The 18920-nt window shown below is 38.6% G+C and overlaps 1 protein-coding gene across 1 annotated transcript in view; it reads right to left on the minus strand.

The window, feature by feature from the left end:
- Positions 1-6357: 6357 nt before the first annotated feature.
- Positions 6358-18920, minus strand: part of smyd3 (SET and MYND domain containing 3) — a 64874-nt gene continuing 52311 nt past the window's right edge. The window contains exons 11-12 of the mRNA XM_079555358.1: positions 6559-6667; positions 6358-6499 (exon numbers count right to left, since the gene is read on the minus strand). Coding sequence (XP_079411484.1) covers positions 6401-6499; positions 6559-6667 — 208 coding nt within the window. The 3' untranslated portion in view covers positions 6358-6400. The remainder of the gene's footprint in view (positions 6500-6558; positions 6668-18920) is intronic.

The raw sequence follows: 18920 nt of genomic DNA on the forward strand, positions 1-18920 counted from the left end.
TTCTGCACCAAATCACCGACAGATGCACACGCCAGACGGGACGAGGACTGGCTTCAGTCTTCAATAACCACCCTGTCTGCCTAAGACCAACACATACAGTACGAGTTAATTTATAATGCAGTGATTAAATCTGTCCTCATCTGCTATAGTGAGGAATAATTGCAAAGATAATAAAAATGAATTTTGGCTGAAATTTGAAATAGCGACTGAATTAAAACACTGCAACAGAAGAGTGCCAGTCCCAAGCCTGGATAAATATAGAATTGTGTTATTGGCTCAGACTGACACAGTATGAGTTCATTTATATTGATTGAATCTGGACTCATCTGTTGTAGTGGAATAATTGTTATGATGAGAATGATGAATCTCCCCGATATAATTAATGACAGAATTTAAATTCCACCACAAACTGTATAATTTGTGCCTGTCCTAAGCCAAGATAAATCCATCAAACAGTACAAACTGTATAACCTCTCTACAAGGGGAAAGATGACTTACTTGCTGAATTGACAAATGCAAAATTCCGCTTTGGGATTTTGTGCTCCTACACTACACGAGTTTCAGACTCTTCATATCAAAGCTGAGGATACAGTAGATGTGACACTTCACTGTCAGCAGTTCTTTGTCAGAAGAATCACAGTCAACACTCAGTAGACATTTTTCTCTGTAACCTTCTTCACACCTGGTTGAGCCAACCTGCCTGATAAGTATTAAAGGATTCTTTTTTAAAGATTGTTTTGCCCCGTGGGCTTTTTAGACAGAGCAGTTCAGAGTGAAACGGGATGAAGGAGAGAGGCCAGTAAAGTGCCCAGCATAGAGTCAAGGATTTATGATTTATTCACATTTAACTTACATTTTCTGTAACAACAGCACTGGCACTATAGTGTGTGCCAATACATGTTTCTCCCTTTCTTCAATATCTTTCAATCTGTGAAACACTGGCAGCAGCAGGTGATGACAGTGGAGCACCTACCTGGAGGTTTTTAGCCAATGTCCTGCCCCCCAAACTGTCTTTAAACGACAGTTTTAAATGTTGAAAACCACAAAGCTTATGCCTGTATTCTCCGTACAGTGTTTTTTTATTGTCTGAATTGGTGGAGCTCTCAAGTGCACCTCTCCTTTGTGCTCGCCTGATGCCTGGTGTTTCGCTGTAGGCAGCTCTCTGTGTGATACCATGCCCTCTGAGTGCGCTTTGATCACACGCACGCTGCCAAAACCAGGGAGCAGCGCAGGGGGAGAGAGGGGCCCGCATGACAAGGGAGAGGAAAAATGCATTTGGTGAAAAGGAGAGGCCAGACGACAGGTTAAGTGAAAAAAAGAAGCAGCAATAACAGAGGAAACGATTGAAGACACTGGATTATAAAAAAATACACAGCTGAAAGAAAAATATATGATGTTTTGTACTAATTATTATATTTTATCCTCCCGGGACCTGAACGAAAAAGAGGTTTGTGTATTTTGATTTCTTTGACTTAATTTGAGTGAAAGGGTTAAAATAAACATTTCACAATTTTGTTTTTTAAAAATGTATTTTTATGATATGTCGATTATAGAGAAGAAGAAGAAGAAGAAGAAGAAGAAGAAGAAGAAGAAGAAGAAGAAGAAGAAGAAGAAGAAGAAGAAGAAGAAGAAGAAGAAGAAGAAGAAGAAGAAGAAGAAGAAGAAGAAGAAGATTATAGAGGACACGAGGTCGATACAGGTGAAATATGTTTCTCATAACTGATGAAGTCATTTTACTGTATTGATAAATCTTACATTAATCAATATCATAATCAATATAATTTATGAGAGTTAGTGTATTAAAGTATGTTACATTAAGATTTCATTTCAAGTTAAAATAACCTCTATAGTTGTTAACATTATAGTTTGGCGTTTCTTTCATAAATACATATGAATGTAGAGTCACGCTGACCCCTCACACACCTGTGTGTCCACTGGTGTGACGTGTGTTTGGGATGTGAGTGTTACAGAGCAGTGATGGACTCTTTTAGAAAACAGAACCACACACACCCTTTTCTCAATAATAACTCAATAATTACTCCCTCATAATGGACATTAGTGCTACAGCACAGACTCAGACCTGTGTCCTCAGACCTGTGTCCTCAGACCTGTGTCCTCAGACCCACGGTGTCCTCAGACCTACGGTGTCCTCAGACCTACGGTGTCCTCAGACCTGCGGTGTCCTCAGACCTGCGGTGTCCTCAGACCTGTGTCCTCAGACCTGTGTCCTCAGACCTGTGTCCTCAGACCTGCGTCCTCAGACCTGCGTCCTCAGACCTGTGTCCTCAGACCTACGGTGTCCTCAGACCTGCGGTGTCCTCAGACCTGTGTCCTCAGACCTGTGTCCTCAGACCTGCGTCTTCAGACCTGTGTCCTCAGACCTGGTCCTCAGACCTGCGTCCTCAGACCTGCGGTGTCCTCAGACCTGTGTCCTCAGACCTGCGGTGTCCTCAGACCTGGTCCTCAGACCTGCGTCCTCAGACCTGCGGTGTCCTCCTCTAACACTGAACCTCATCTTCTCACAGTTACAAGTCTGAATCTTCTGTCACTAATTAATTCAAAATGTTCTAATTTTAATCTAAGCCTTAGTTTCTTATAGAGGTTTAGATTTCATTAGTCCTGATGTCCGTTACAAAGGACATGGCAAGAAAATGTTTTAAAAATGGCTTAAAGGTATAAAAATTGGTAAACATTTCATTTACAAAAGTGAAAAAGACCCTTCTCTACAAGAATTAATAAGATTGATGTGGTTCTTCTTAATAACTTTGGGTCCATAAAGTTATATATTGTTAGAAAGCTCCTGTCCTCTGTATATGACAATAGGATTCAGATAGACGGCATGTAAACCTGACTTACAGACCCAAGACCAATGTCCACTACAGGGGACAGAAACGCATGGGCAAGGTCTCAGCAGGATAAATATTTAAAACAACTGCACATGTAAAAATATGTCATTCATATTTGAGAGTACGATGCAATTTGAAACACAAATGACAAAACAAATCTTACAGAACACAACTATAAAAAGCAGTTAGAGCCTTGATTGCGTCTTTTGCAATTTCGTAACTCACAGACAATTTAAAAAAAAAACATGTCTCAATCATTACTACATTATTCACACTTTCAATTAGCATTTGTAGTTCTCTTCTCATGGAGATTAGTGGATCACTGGAGCAGTCCTTTTGACAATCCTTTAACAAACACCTTGGAAGCCATTGTTATTCCTTATCTTTATATTAATAGAAATGCATTGTCTCCTTATTGCGCTCAACTATAGATAGATTCAGCAAGGTTGATAACATTACAGTGAAATTTTAAATGAAACTCAAAGAGGGAAAAGAGAGGCTGCCAGTAAAAGCGTTAAACCAAGCACCTTTGTCTTGATCTCTCTCTTCTGTTTCAATTGGTAGCCAGCCATAATACGTGCCATGGTATCACCCCTCCAGGAAACACGGGAAGACATAATGAAAGAGATGACAGTGAGTTATATCCACCATCCCTGCAGCATGAAGGCTACACAGACAAAAAGACCTCTTCAAGGACCCTGTGCATTTAAACCATTCAAATTGTGATTTCACTGTGATTGCGGTTCATTTTAACACGATTACACACAAAAGAGAACATTAACTAATAGCAGATTTGTAATTTTTTTTAATGAAGCCGTGAGGTTGATGAGAGACTTGGATCCCATTATGTTCGAGTGACGCCATGACCTCTTTACTGATTGCTCCTTTATTCAAAAAGGGCAAAGCATACAAGAAGGAGCCAGCGCAGAGAGGGGGAGAGGAGCGAGGTTACAGGAGTGAAAATTGAAAGAGTCTTGTGTAAAACTAGCTCCATGGTGCTGCTCCCTCTCTGATTGGCTGCCAGCAGTGGGTTTAATTTATAAAAGGACAGACAGGCGGTGAAGAGAGAAGAGAGCAGGGAGTTGTGGGTAAGTGATGGTAAATCTAATTTGATGGACATTATGAGGTGCAAGAGGCCAGACAGGAGAGGGGCATTGACGAAAACCAAGTGAGTAATGGAAGCAGATTGAGCAGCATTGAACCGGCCGGACACTCTTTTCCAGCTCTCATTCAGACGACCACCATTCAATCACACTGAGCGCTTACACTGCCGGGAAATACTCAACCACAACTGCTGGTCAGTGCAGGGACATTTCCATCAAACGCTAAACTAATGAAATCTCATTTTAAGGTTTCTTTTCAGTGGTCAAAAGGGTGTCCTCTTAAATAGAGAAAGCTAGTTTGGTTAAAATGATAAATTAAATCCAAACTTAGAACCTTATTTCTACCATTAAGATTCTTCACAAAGATGACTTTATAAGCAAAACTGTTCAGTTCATGGTGTTACTTCTAGAATAACTAAAAATAGCTCATAGGCTACATGACCCGCCAGTGGTTTTAGAAGAAATTGGATACAGTCACTTTAATTCAATGAAATCACATTAGGCGCAGAGGCTTTGCGGGGCGACTACAATTTGGCTTTGAGGGGCTGGATGATTTGCTCTCACAACAACAACCATCTCAGCACCTGGTCTAGTTTGGAGAAGGAAGGAACTTTATTTGTATCTTTCACAGACAAGGTCACGAAGCGCTTTTCATGGGACAATTTACTTTCACTCCATACTCGGTGGTGATCAGCTACCTTTACAGCCACAGCCGCCCTACGCAGACACGGGGAGAACATAAAAACTCTACACCAGTGTTAATTTCGTCGACTAAAATATTTAGTCTTAATTTTAGTCAAAGTGATATTTTTGATGACTAAAATTAGACTAAAACTAAATTAAAAGTTTCTCATGAGACTAAAACGACTAAAATGTCCAGATATTTTAGTCGACTAAAATAAGACTAAATAAAAATGAAAAGGAGAGACTAAAATCATCCAAACTTCTATTGACCGTCTGAAAGAGCCTCATATCATTTAAATTCACTGCCAAATGAACAGGTTTGTGCTTTATTCATGTGCAGCAGCTCCATGAAGTCGAGGACCTTGATTTAATATGATTATAATGAATATTATAAATGCAAAGTCGACTAAATTAGTCTTAAATTTAGTCGACTAAAACTAGACTAAAATTGAAAAGCTTTTTTTGACTAAATCTCGACTAAAATTAAATTACATTTTAGTCAAAAGACTAAGACTAAAACTAAAATAAAATATGTTGTCAAAATTAACACTGCTCTACACAGAGGCCTCATCGTGGTGGGAATCAAACCCGGAACCTTCTTGCTGTGAAGCAATAATAATTATTGATAAGCTCTTTATCATGTTGGTGTGTCATTCCCTCCTGAAAAACATGCCTCCAGTGTTGCTCAGATTGATTCATGTATTTTTGAGTAATCTTTGAATCTCCTGCCAGCAGCCATTTTCCTGCTGTTTTGCTGGAGGGGACGAGGCTCCACCTGGGGACGAGGCCCCTCCCATGTTCTTGTCCTCAGTTCAGCCAGTTCAGCCTACGCAGACTTGGCTTTTAATTTCAATATTTTAAATACTTTCGTAAGAAACCCCTGGCTTATGTTGTCTGTACTCATTTATATACGCATAAAAAGGATACATTTATAAAACAACAACAACGTACTGAAGGGGGAGTGCTCATGGGTGTGGAGTTTCTTAAAGAGACAGAGGCAAAATCGCTGTAAGGGAAAATTCTTTTTAGATGTTTTTGATATTTGCTGCATTTTCCAAACAATTTTTGGGAGTATAGTTATTTGAGTATGCTATAGAATGGTACTATGTGCCTGAAAAAGGTAATAATTAAATAGAAAATGAAAACAGTTTGAGGCTTAATAGAAGTGATTATGAAAAGCATTAGCGGTTTAAAACAAGTATATTTTAGGATTTGACAGTCACTAAGGGTTAGGAAAAAGGATATGCAAACATAATACCGCCTTGACTCCCTGTAACCCAAAGAGGAGGAAATGGTGTCATCAATTTGCAGACAGGACAACTTTGGGATTACCATGGGGAAGTTGTGAGAGAGAGAAACACAGAGCTTCAGACACCCAATGGCAGTGGGACACCAACAGAGGCGCAGCGCAAAGCAGGGATTACAGAGGGAAGTCTGTGTGCGCGATGTGTACGGGGCAAAGATGGATGTTTGGAGAGGCTGCCTTAACAAAGAAAACATAGCCGTGTTCAAGCACAGAGTGACACAACAGGCAACACATCAGTCATCCAGATGGTATGTGTAGATTATGCACACGAGACACTGGGCTCGCTCCACACGGGTAAAGCTTAAAATAAACTGGGGCAAAACTAAAGTATGCTATTCTAAGCACTGGCATCTGTTATCAAATGAACGGGCACACAGACAGGCTGAGTATAAAAATATTTATTAATTACAGGGATATCAATCAAATGACTAGATCTAACGTGACATTGTAGTTGTTTCTTCTTATTGATTTAATTCACAGCGACATTCCTCCATCTTCATCTTTAGTTCAGAGGTCAAAGGATGAGCGTCGCCGTGGGTCACCTTGAGGATTTCATATGCCTGAAAAGACAAGTCATGGTCAGCGTGAATAAAGGTGTGATGTTAGTTTGTCAGTGCACCTGTTTCAAAGTGTCCAAAGCATCGGTGATGTGTTCCAGATAATGCTGCAGTTTCCCAACTCTCATTAACTGGACCCCATGGACTGGATGTGGATCCGGGAAGTAACATCTGTGAAAGGAGAAAAAGGATGGACGGATAAAGAAACATTTAATTATTTTCTGTGGCCACAGGGTTGGAGGAGGAGGAGGAGGAGGAGGAAGAATAGGAGGATGAGCAAGAGGAAGAAGAAACAGAAGAAGAAGACGAGGACAAAGAGGAAGAGGATGAGGAAGAGGAAGGGAAAAAAAGGAAGAAGAGGACGTAGAGGAAGAAGAGGTCGAAAAAGAAGAAGAGGAAGAAGAAGAGGATGAAAAAGGAAGAAGGAGGAAGAAGAGGAAGACGTACATCGTACAAGAAGACGAGGAGGAAGAAGAAGACGAAGAAGAGGATGAAAAGGAAGAAGAGGAGGAAGAAGAAGAAGAGGAAGAAGAGGATGAAAAGGAAGAGGAGGAAGAAAAAAGAGGAAGAAGAAAAAGAAGAGGAAGAAAAAGATGAAGAGGAAGAAGAAGAAAAAGAGGAAAAAGAAGAAAAAGAAGAAAAAGAAGAAAAAGAGGAAAAAGAAGAAAAGGAGGAAAAAGAGGAAGAAGAAGAAGTAGTTGTTTAGTTTAGCGCCTTCACTGACATGGTCACAAAGTGCTTTACATGAGACAAGAAGGACAAAGATGGTTTCTTAATGTGGCACATTTGCTGGTGCTATTATTTTCTCATTTTCATGTTTTGCTGATTGCAGATTTCTACACCACATCACCACTAACATCACCATTATATATGACATATATAAACACTCGCTGCACAGACTCGTACAAAGAGTACAAACGATCTGTACCTAAAATGAGAGGCAGGAATGCTGATGTTCAAGTATGCCATATGACAGGTTCTTGTAAAACCACTTCACCTTTTCGAAGCAGGAGTAATTACAAGATTTACAGCACAGTAAACAAACCACGAGCGGCTTTTGAACACGCTCATATGAAATGTAAACAACACTCAATAGCCAAATACCAGAGCAAAGCAATTACCAGAGGACCAAAGTTTTTTTCCACATTATCCAAGTCCAAGTTAATTAACCTTCTCAAAGCGAAGCCAGATGCACTTAATTGTCTTCCAGTAGAATCTCCTCTGCTAATGCAATATTTGTACATACTTTGTATCCACTTATTATTCATACACATGCAATTACAACAGGCCGAGATTCAAGACATTCTAACAGGAAGTTCAAAAACGCAAATCAACAATATAATTCCTACGTGAATAAGAAGTTACAATATTGATTTAATTAGTAAGACTTTGTGGTCTAGACTTCCACCGTACAGAGACCACACTAATTATATTTTAGCTTTGCATAAAAACACAACACAATTTACATGGTATTAACTTGCTGTCTCATGGGCTCCTTTTGCTTATTACCGAGAGAACATAGTTTACTGAACTTCACCACTTTAATGCAGAACATGATTATGCAGAAGTAACAAGGAGGGTTGTTTTCTGTGCACAAGAAGGCAACATCGAGGTTTACCAGTATAAACATCATCACACACATGAAAAGAGAATATTATCACCCAGTTTATCATTAACGTCAGAGCCATATTTAGGCCTGAAAGTGTCAGAACCAGCATGAAATATATACAAAGACCAAGAAGCACAAGGTAGGGATGGGCGATAACACATTTTTTGGAATCGATACGATACCGATACTTTTGGGGTCATTTTTCTCGATACCGATACCGATACTGGTCATTTTTGTATGGGTGAATGTATTTCAATCAATATACATTTCTATAACTGGTTATTTTATACATTTAATAGGTAGATTAAAATGATATTACTTTAACTGGTTAATTATACAATGATAATGTTACATTGTTAAAGTTTAAAAGTAATACTTTAATAACAAACAGAATCTGAACCAGAATGATATGGCTGGCTTAGTTCAATCCCCTGCTCCTGTGGACTGTTTTGGCTCAGAACAAAGATGTAAATTGTCCTTTTATGTTTAAAATTGCTGCCACGCCTACTTTAACATATGCAAATTAGTATTGATACTTTTTGCCCAATATCGATACTTAAAAAGTAGCCGTTTGGTATCGATATATCGATACTGTTCCTGCTGTAACCACACCTGATGAGAGTATTTCATGGCACAAAGCCCTGATATCTTGGATAAGGATTTGTTTCTTTATTATCACAATTGCACGTAGTCTTATTACAAAAGTACCACTTGATACAGATATATTAAATGACCCCTTCAGCAAGTATCATTTTAAGTTCTCACTAAACACAAAATAACAAATAAGCAGAAAAAGTGGAGATATTTTCTGGATTAACTCGCAACAAAACCAAGACTTCAAAATGTGAATAATGTTGGACAAATGCTTGGGAAAATAAAGTTATCCTCTGCCCGTTCGTGAGATCAGCCTGTGAAACAAATGAAAAATAAATCTATTCAGAAAAATGAGGCCGGGAAGTGTAGCCTGTGCGCCGACAAACGTCCTCAGACACCTCTGCATGCGTGTTCTTACAGGCGTGAAAGCACTGATGTATTCATGAATGTACGTGTGCAGTGGAATGTGGAGATATGGATATACTCAGTCAGCCTGATGTGCGGAGGCTGCAGCAGGTGTGGGCGCGGGGGAGGAGGTCTGTATAACATTACTGGAAATTATGCTTTATTTTTGTCGTACTAAATTGAGTTTTTCTTTATGTTTGTACTGATGAAGTAGAATTATTCATGACATTATAAACAAAACACAAACTTTTATGTGAAAGTGTGAAAGCCATGAAACTAATTTACTGCTAGTACAAGCTCTCGTAAAACCACCCATTGATTGTTTACCAAAGTTTCATTTATTTAGGTGATCAGTAGAGTAAACCTTTTAGCACCATAGATCTACATGGCAATGCATTTGTGACAGAAAAACAGACCATGTGCACAGTTGTGTGTCTAAATATAGCACGCTTTGTTCAAGCGCGAACCAGGAAGTCAGAGGCTAAATTAGCACAGTGTTAGCTTAGTTCAGGACTCTATGTCGATATGAACTACGGTTTAGAAGTGCTTCTAATCTACTTAAGATCTTACCCCCCTACTTAAAACAAGTGCATTTTCTCCAGTTCAGCATCACCCAAATCTAAAAGCTTCTGGACGAGAGACTTGAGGCCAGTGTAACGCTTTGACCTACAAAACTGATCCGTAGTGAAATGACACCAACGGAGAAGCAGCGACTTTCTGACGATCTGCTGCTTCACAAAGGCCACGTGTTGTAAGAATACACGGTGGAGTTTTCTTCCTCTGAAACAATTTCCCACTGTCCTCCGGCCTGCTCCTGTGCCTTTCTCTCACTCTGCTCTGAGCGGACGATTTAACTCCGCCCCTTTCCCTTGAGTCTCCATGGAGACGGTTGTCAATCACAGCTGAGGCATGAAGACGATAAAACTCACTTTTGAAAACTCCACGGCTTATTAAGAGGTTTTACTTTTGAGAGCAACTTTTTGGTTATGTTTTCTTAACTGTAGCTACATTATGAAATCTTAATGAGCAGGACTCTGAGAAGTTTTCTTCAAAGATCAGGAGACTGTTTAAAGTTTATTTCAAATAAAAAACACATTTTGTCACATTTTCATGGCTTTTTTTGTTGTTTCTTTGTGGCTTTATTGTTGCGTCGCATTTTGTGTGCAAGTCACATGACATAACTTTATTGAGCTTTTTGTTGCTTTTTTGCAGCTTTTCTGTCATATTTTGTCACATTGCTTTTTTTGTTGCTCTTTGTTGCTGTTGCGTTTTCAGCTTCTTCTTCTTCTTCTTTTAAAATTTGGGTAATAGCAAACTGGAGAAAATGTGCTCCGTTCAGGTGGGGGTTAAGAGATTCAAAAAGAGCAAATGGGATGTGCGGGAGGGTCTGTGAGAACTACAAACAACAGCTGAGAGATTTTACTCAACTACCTCCAACTATCTCTGTCGTGCTTCAGGTAGTGCAGCTTCGGGCTTTGTCAGATAGTGAAGCAGGTCGCTGTACAAATGGATTTAAACCATCTTGTGTCTGCAATCGCTAAAAATGAGCTATATTTAGATACTAACAGTGTGTGTGGTCTGTTCGTTCCACAAATTTCAAAAACAACATACAATACAGGCCTATGCAAGAAAATAACTTTACTTACAATAATTTGTCTACCTCAGCTATAAACAAACTGCACAAGGAGGAGGATGGGAATATAACCGGCAGAGATAGAGAGGAGGAAGAAAGGGATAGTGAATGAAGGACAACGCAAGGCTCCTGCAGCGCTCCCCTCTGTGAGCTGCAGATCTGAAGAGCCCAGAGGAACATAGATGAAAACACCTCCTCCCACTCTTATCTACAACACTCTCACTCCTCAGCACTCGCCTTCAATATCAGTTTGCACCGCCGTTTTCATCCAGCATGTCCGTCCTGCCTCTCAAACGCCTTTGATACAGACCTTCTACACCTCGCACGAATACGACTTCCTTGCCCAATTTCTGTCTAGTGTCTTGAATACTTGACAACAGGTTAATCTGAACCTTACATCAGGTTTTACTTTAACATATTGAAATATCAACCCTTAGTGAGGAGAAGAGCAGCTACATTTACTCCACGTTTTATCACGAGGTGCAGACGTTTTTGTTAAGTTTTACTTGGTGGTATTTGACAAACCACTTGACCATGATTGTTTGGTATCTTGTGATTAAAGGTCACTGTTATAATGGCTACGTTTATATATGCAAACCAAAAATCTGATCATGATCTGGTATTGGGAGTTCTCAGATTATTGAAGTGGCATGCGTAATCTGGCATACATTATCTGATATTAATATAATCTGAAACTAATTGGCAGCACGGTAGCGCAGCGGTTAGCGCTCTCGCTTCACAGCTAGAAGGTCCTGGGTTCAATTCCCACCAGGACGGGGCCTTTCTGTGTGAAGTTTGCATGTTCTCCCCGTGTCTGCATAGGTTTCCTCCGGGTACTCCGGTTTCCCCTACCACTAAAAACATGTACAAGATAAATGATGTGTGTGAGTGAATGTATGGTGGTGGTCAGAGGGTCCGTTGGCGCAGACGTGTGCAGTCGCGACAGGACTTCTGTCAGTCTCCCCCAGGGGAAACTGAAGCTACACCAGCGAGTATGGAGTGAATGTACAATTGTCTCATGGCGCTATATAAATAAAGATATTCTTCTTCTAATCAGGAAAGACAGCAAAAAGGCAAGAGTAATGTCACAGAGATTAAAATCCCAAATTTGTTTGTAGAGAGAGCACAGTGTGCAGCCGACAGTCGAGTAGTTAAAGGCACATATGACAGAACATTGCTACATCCTTAGCGTTGTGAGTTCAAGTCCCAGTTCTGACTCTTTACAGAAATGTCTTTCCCTGAAGTTCAAGAAAAAATTGTGCTATTTAAATTATACTTTCCTGAGATTGCGCCAATTACTGAAGGAGAAACAACAACATAATTAGCTGACTTTGAACCATTGATCTTTGAGTTATTAAACCTGTGCTGTGTCCACTGGTTTATCAAGCTCCAGTGCCCTTTAACTCCAAGTCCAAATATGGAGGCGCATTATTCTCCACCTGGTTCTGCAGGTGGGTCTGATCGAAGAGAGGGGTGCAGAGATTGTTCAATCGCTCTAAAAATCCACAACTGGACTGGCACATGCAAACCCGGAGTTTTGGATTCTCTGATTTCTGAAGTGAATAAAAACACATCAGATCTGATTATCGTTTTGGATCCAATTGGATTATTGGTAATATGATCAATATGATCCAGTTAGTTTCGTAAATTCACTACTTTGCAGAACAGCACTGTCCTAGTTAGATATCGCATTGTCCCTTAAATAAATATCTCCAGGGAGTCCAGACCCAAGAGACTGAGTATGTGTGCAGTTTCCCATAATACTGTGATTTAAAACGTTACAAAACACCATCTGGCCGCTTGATAAATGGCAACCTACATCTTAAGGGTATATTTTTAAGTGTGAAACAACATTGATGCTGCTCTGAACATTAGATAGTTAAGGTAATAATGCACCCTAAGACAACCCAGGCTTAGAAGTCAGTGTTTATAACCCACCAAGAACCTGATTTACTCTAGCAATTTTAAACGCCACATTGGTGCCCAAACTGCATTATTCTGTTTAGAACCGCTTCTCAAACAAGGACATTTTTCGCACATCTTTACGTCACATAGGTGTGATAAATACGGCAGTGTTGTCAGCCCATTTTCGACAAAGTATTTAAGCGCTTTCTTATTGTTGGTAAATGGTTCACTGTAAATAACAGTATTTATTAATCTTTTCGCTAAATTTTTTTTTTTTTTTTTTTTTATTTTTTTTTATTCAAATACAAACAAAAAAGGTACAGCGTAAAGACCTCACTATGTACAGTGCACATAATACAATATATATATATATATATATATTTTTAGAACATGGGGCAGGTTATATAAAAATAAAAAATAAAAAAATGTAAAGGGCATTTCATTCTATAAGATTGTCTATAAAAGAAGCCAGTTTTTCTGCATTTTGGGTGTTGATCAATATTAGAGATTTATAAAAAAGTTTCAGCTCATTCCTCCAATGAGTGATGTTAGGTTTTGTCTTGAAAAAACGACATTTATGTATATAATGTTTGCTTAACAAAATAATATTATTAAGACCAAAATCATTATGATTATTGCGAAAAATACCATATTTTATATCATTAATTGTTAGGTTGATAATCTGAGTTCCTTTAGAGACAATCCATTGTTGAAGGTCCAGCCAAAACCTTTGGACAACTTCACACAAACAAAAAAGATGATCTAAATCTTCTGGTTCACTTTCACAAAAGCTACAGTTTCCTACATCCATTTTAAATCTCTGTTTTAAAAAACTACTAGTTGGATAGATCCTATTGATTATTTTAAATTGAATTTCTTTCATCTTTGGCGGGACTGGGAATTTTAAATATTTACATCTAATCTTTTTTACAATCTCCTTCCCAAAGTCTTTAAGAATATAATCTCTTTTGAGAGAGCTCGTTTGACAGTTAAGTAAACAGTTTCTTATATGTTTGTTGTTACATTTGTAATTCTGAAAATCAATACCATTAATGTAAAGTTGTCTTAAGGTAGGAGTGACTTTTGAATATATTATATCCTGCTTAATCATAGCTACAAGTGATATTGGGAGAGCTTTCACAATCTGTTTGAACTTATTCTGGGTGCATCTAATTTGAAATTTGTCACAGAAATCATTATGTTGTAAAATATTTCCTTCTTCATCCATTAAGTGGGCAATAGCCCAGACACCTTTAGAGAACCATTCTGAAATGAAAATAGACTTTCTATTCACCAATATATACCTATTATTCCACACTGGTGTATTGTGTGGTGTGAAATTGTGCTTGAATATAAGTTTCCAGTATAAAAGAACCTGTTGGTGAAAATCTGAAAGTTTTATAGGAAGCTTTTTAAGATCAAAATCACATTTTAAAAGAAATCTAATTCCGCCAACTTTTTCAAAAATCAGATTGGGAATGTAAGACCACAAGGAATTTTGATTTTGAACATAGTTTTTCAACCATCTAATTTTCAACATACCATTCATGCAATCAAAATCTATTGCATTACCACCTCCATCCTCATAACTTCTAATTAAATCCTGCTTGGCTATATAATGACATTTATTTCGCCATATGAAATCAAAATTCAGTTTGTTGATAGTTTTAACTATTTTGGGTGCTATTGGTAGGGAGTAAGCTGGGTATATTAATCTTGATAAACTGTCCATTTTAGTAAGTAATATTCTGCCAAAAATAGAAAGATCTCTTTGTAGCCACCTATTTAAGAATGATTTGCAGTTGTCTACATTATCTTTTATGTTTTGTTTTTCAGAGATCGTTTTATCTTTAGTCACCACAATACCCAAGTATTTTACTTCTTTTTTCACCTTTATGTTGTATAATGATTGCATAGACTGGTCTTTTAAGGGCAATAGTTCACATTTGTTTAAATTTAACTGAAGTCCGGAAGCTTTTGAGAAAATATTGATAGCTTGTAATGCTATAGGAATTTGGAGCTCATTTTTAAGAAATAAAGTTGTGTCGTCAGCCAACTGACTTATAATTATTTGTTTGCCCATCAAATTCAGACCTTCTATCACACTGTTCTTAATTAAAATAGACAGAATTTCTGCAACCATTATAAACAACAAGGGGGAGCTTCCACAACCTTGCCTTATTCCTCTACATATATTAAATCTTTTACAAGTTCCATGACCCAAAGACACACAGCTATTTATATCCAAATAGAGCATTTGTATAATATCCTTGAATTTGTCACCAAAACCAAAATAATGAAGTGTCTCTAAAATAAATTCATGTTCAACAGAGTCAAAGGCCTTATAAAAATCAAGGAAGAGTATAAAGCCATCATCATCAATTAAATTACTATAATCTAATAAATCCATGACAAGTCTGATGTTATTGTGTATAACTCTTCCTTTTATAAAGCCTGACTGAGTCTCACTTATTATGTCTGCTATTCCTTTTTTGAGTCTATTTGCAATGGACCCTGAAAATATTTTATAATCTGTGTTTAAAAGTGTTATCGGTCTTAAATTGTCTAATTGCCGTTTGTCTTTCCCCGGCTTTGGAATCAGAGTAATTACACCCTGTTTCATGCTGGTCATCAATTCTTTTCTAATTATACATTCTTTTAGTGCTTCAAATAATATAATTCTCAAATCATCCCAAAAATGTTTGTAGAAATTAACTGTGAGACCGTCTGATCCCGGGGATTTATTTGAAGCCATTTTCTTAAGAACTGCATCCAGTTCATCGATTTTAAGTTCAGAGTCACAGATCTTTTTAAAAGACAAATCAATCTGAGGGATTAGTGGGCAAAGATTTTGAAAGAGGTAATTACAGTCTTCTTTCATAAATTGAGAAGAATATAACTTGGAGTAAAACATGTAGACTTCATTTTCTATTATTTTAGAATCTTTCTTTTCCTCTCCGTTTACTAAAAGACTAGAGATGCAATTTTTTTGTTGTCGGCTTTTTTCAAGATTGAAAAAATAAGAGGAATTCTTTTCCCCTGACTCGATCCACTTTGCTCGCGATCTGACGAAAGCGCCATGTGCTCTGTCAAGATAATGTTGATCTAATTTGTTCTGCAATTCGACTAGTCGGCTTTTTTCTTCAGAGGTTAAATTGGTGTTGCTACAACATGTATGTATTTCTTGTAATAATTTGCTTTCCATTTCTTTATTTTTCTTGGCTAATACTTTACTAAACCGAATGCTGATTTCTCTAGTTTTGAATTTGATGAATTCCCATTTGTTAATATGACCAATAATTGTATTATCATTTTTGATTTCAGTAATTATTTCTTTAATTTTACTACAATATTCTTCATTATGCAATAAATTGGCATTAAATTTCCAAAAGCCTTTCCTATATGTTGATTTGTTTATAGGTTCTAAAACTAGTTCTATGAAACAGTGATCTGATAAAGGTGCATTTGTCATAGTTGTCTTTGTAACGTGACTTATAATATCATCAGTACCCAACCAATAATCAATCCTAGATTTACAGCTTCCATTTGGTCTAAACCATGAAAAACCTGTTATTCCCGGGTATATTTTTCTCCAAATGTCACTAATGTTATTGTCAGCCATAAAGTTATTAATTAGAGTATTATATTGGGGTCTCCCAACTCTTGCAGGCCACCTATCAAGCCACTCATTTGGAGTCATATTCCAATCCCCTCCACATAAAATATAATCTGTAGGATATCGACCTTTAAGTTCAGAAATCACATTTGTTATATCATCTAACATAGTCTTATTTTGGTTATCATTATTATACCCATATACGTTGAACAATATAATGAAAAAACCTTCAATTTTTACCACAGCTGTCAACCAATGACCTTCTGTGTCAGTCCGATGTGTGATAACTTCTCCAGGAAAGTTGTTGAAACAGATCGCTACTCCTCCGGATCTTGAAGAGCCATGGCTGAAGAGGATCTTTCCGCCCCATTGATTCGACCAGAACGATGCATCAGCTTCTGAGGAATGAGTTTCTTGTAAAAATAAACAAAGAGATTTTTGCCCTTTACAAAATAAAAACAATGCCTTTCGTTTAACAAGTTCTTTCAAGCCCCTAACATTTAAAGAACCAAATGAAATTTTAACATTTAACATGAACTAACAAGAAAAGGAACAAGAGAAAAAAAAAAACACCAACAAAAAAAGGTAAAAAAAATATATACTTTTGACTGTGCTACTAAAATAAAAAAATGAAGCATGTTAGAACTCTCGAACCGCTCACAAAATCTCCACCTTTAAAGTTTTAACCTTGAAAAGTCTGTAGTCCATGGTCTTCAACACGGCGTTCATCAGTGTACCCGTAAGGCCGTTGGAAAAAAGTCCGCCATCCATCTTGAAGTTTTATCTTCCTGAAGCAGTCTGTTATCCGTTGTCCTCAACACGACGTCCATCGATGTATGCGTAAGGCCCCCGGAAAAAGGCTCGCTTCCCCGCCTTTCTTGCTTGGTCGACCAGCGGCCACAAACGCTCTCGTGCCTCCAAATCCTCTTTGGGAAGCATCTCCGCAAAGCTGATCCCCTCCATATTGCATATTGGGGAGTCTTTGGTTTTCAGCCATACTTCATCCTTCACATGTCTCAGTGCAAACAGGATAATAATTTGCCTGGTGCGACCGTCCTCTCGTTTGCCAAGTCTATGAACAACATCCACCGCGCGCTCCATGTCTGACGCATATTCTGGAGCAATTTTCTTCAGTATGGGAATGATGGTCGCTCTAAGGTTTTCTTCTTTCTTCTCCTTTAGTCCCCTCACTCGGAGACACGGCCTCATGCTGTATCGTTTCTGTTCCATCACTTTCTTCTGCAAATCTTTGTTTACCTCCAGTAAATGGCTGTTAACCTTCTCCAAGTCCAACACTTTCTTTTTAATCCCGTTTAGCTCTTCCGAGTTGAACTCCACAGTCTTGGTTAAGCTAGCGATCATAACGGTGTTCTGTCGGTTTTGTTCTTTGATGTCGCCTAGCTGCGACTCAATTCCAGTCACACGTTTCCCAAGCTCCAATATTGCTTCCAGGATATCATTATTTGAAGCTTGGGCATTTCCACTCTCATTGTTTGGCTTAGCTTTTTTTTCTTTTAAAGCCTTACTCGGAGTTGGCGGCGTCGAGTCTGGTCCGCGTTCCCGCTTTGACTGCAGAGTTACATCCATTGCACAATAGTCATGCTCAGCTTTCTTTGGCTTTTCAGATGTTTTAGAAGTTGAAGAGGCCGGCGGCTGCAGTGTTGCTGGTTTAAGTAACTGCTGCAAACTCATCGTTTTAATTCGGGTGGAATAAACAAGTTTAAATCGTCAAAATCTGCGGTCACGAAGAGAGCTCTCAAAAACGCGGCTGTCTACACCGCCGCCATCTTTGTACCCCTCTCTTTTCGCTAAATTAAACACTGTCTTTTTATAATTGAAACCGGAAGCGCGTCCATCACGTGACCTGTTTATTCTAGTTTAAAAAAGCTAGGCCCACAGCCTCAGGGCAGAAGCTGTGGCGCAGTAGTCGGGCCGTGGCCTAAGCCTTGTTACATCTGGGACGTGTAAGTGTCGTTTTATCTGTTTGTCCATTTTAACTTAATCCATAGTACGCTAAACTATTTTATTCTTTGTTCACAGGGGACCTATGTTTACCCTTTTCTTTTCTGTAATATTTGAGCTCGAAATAAACTTTGAAAAGCCGACTGATTCTCCCTGGTGATTTCGAGGGGGCAACAAAATCTTGGTGTTTCTGCCCGGTTGGATTAAGTTTGTGGATGACCTGGACCGCTACCGTGGATTGTGGCTACCGGAGCGCGTGTGTGGACTATATTCGTGAGTGGAATACGCTACGAGAGACGCCAACACGAAGCTATCACGGAGCTAATGCTAACGGAAGCGAGGTCAAGGAAGACGACACAACCCACCGCAAGTCACGATCAAAGCCAAGGTAAAAGACTTTCCAATCATGCCAGACTTTAACGAACAAGTGTCTGAATGGGAAAATATGCTGGAAGAAATCGAGGGAAAGCTAATTGCCTTACCTGCTTCGGAACTTCTTAAAATATGCACTACACTTGAAATCAACGTTGAAGATGAAGAAAAAAACTCACCTCGCAAATTGAGAAGGCTAATTCTGCAGCATTTGGAGTGTGAGGATGTCACGTCGCTTGAAGATGGAGGAATGTCATTGTTATTGGAAATAAATGACAGCATTGATGAACTGAGAAAAACGCTGTCTACGTCTGGTCCCACGTCGCCA

Source organism: Gobius niger (assembly GCF_951799975.1).
Source record: "Gobius niger genome assembly, chromosome: 4".
Taxonomy (NCBI): domain Eukaryota; kingdom Metazoa; phylum Chordata; class Actinopteri; order Gobiiformes; family Gobiidae; genus Gobius; species Gobius niger.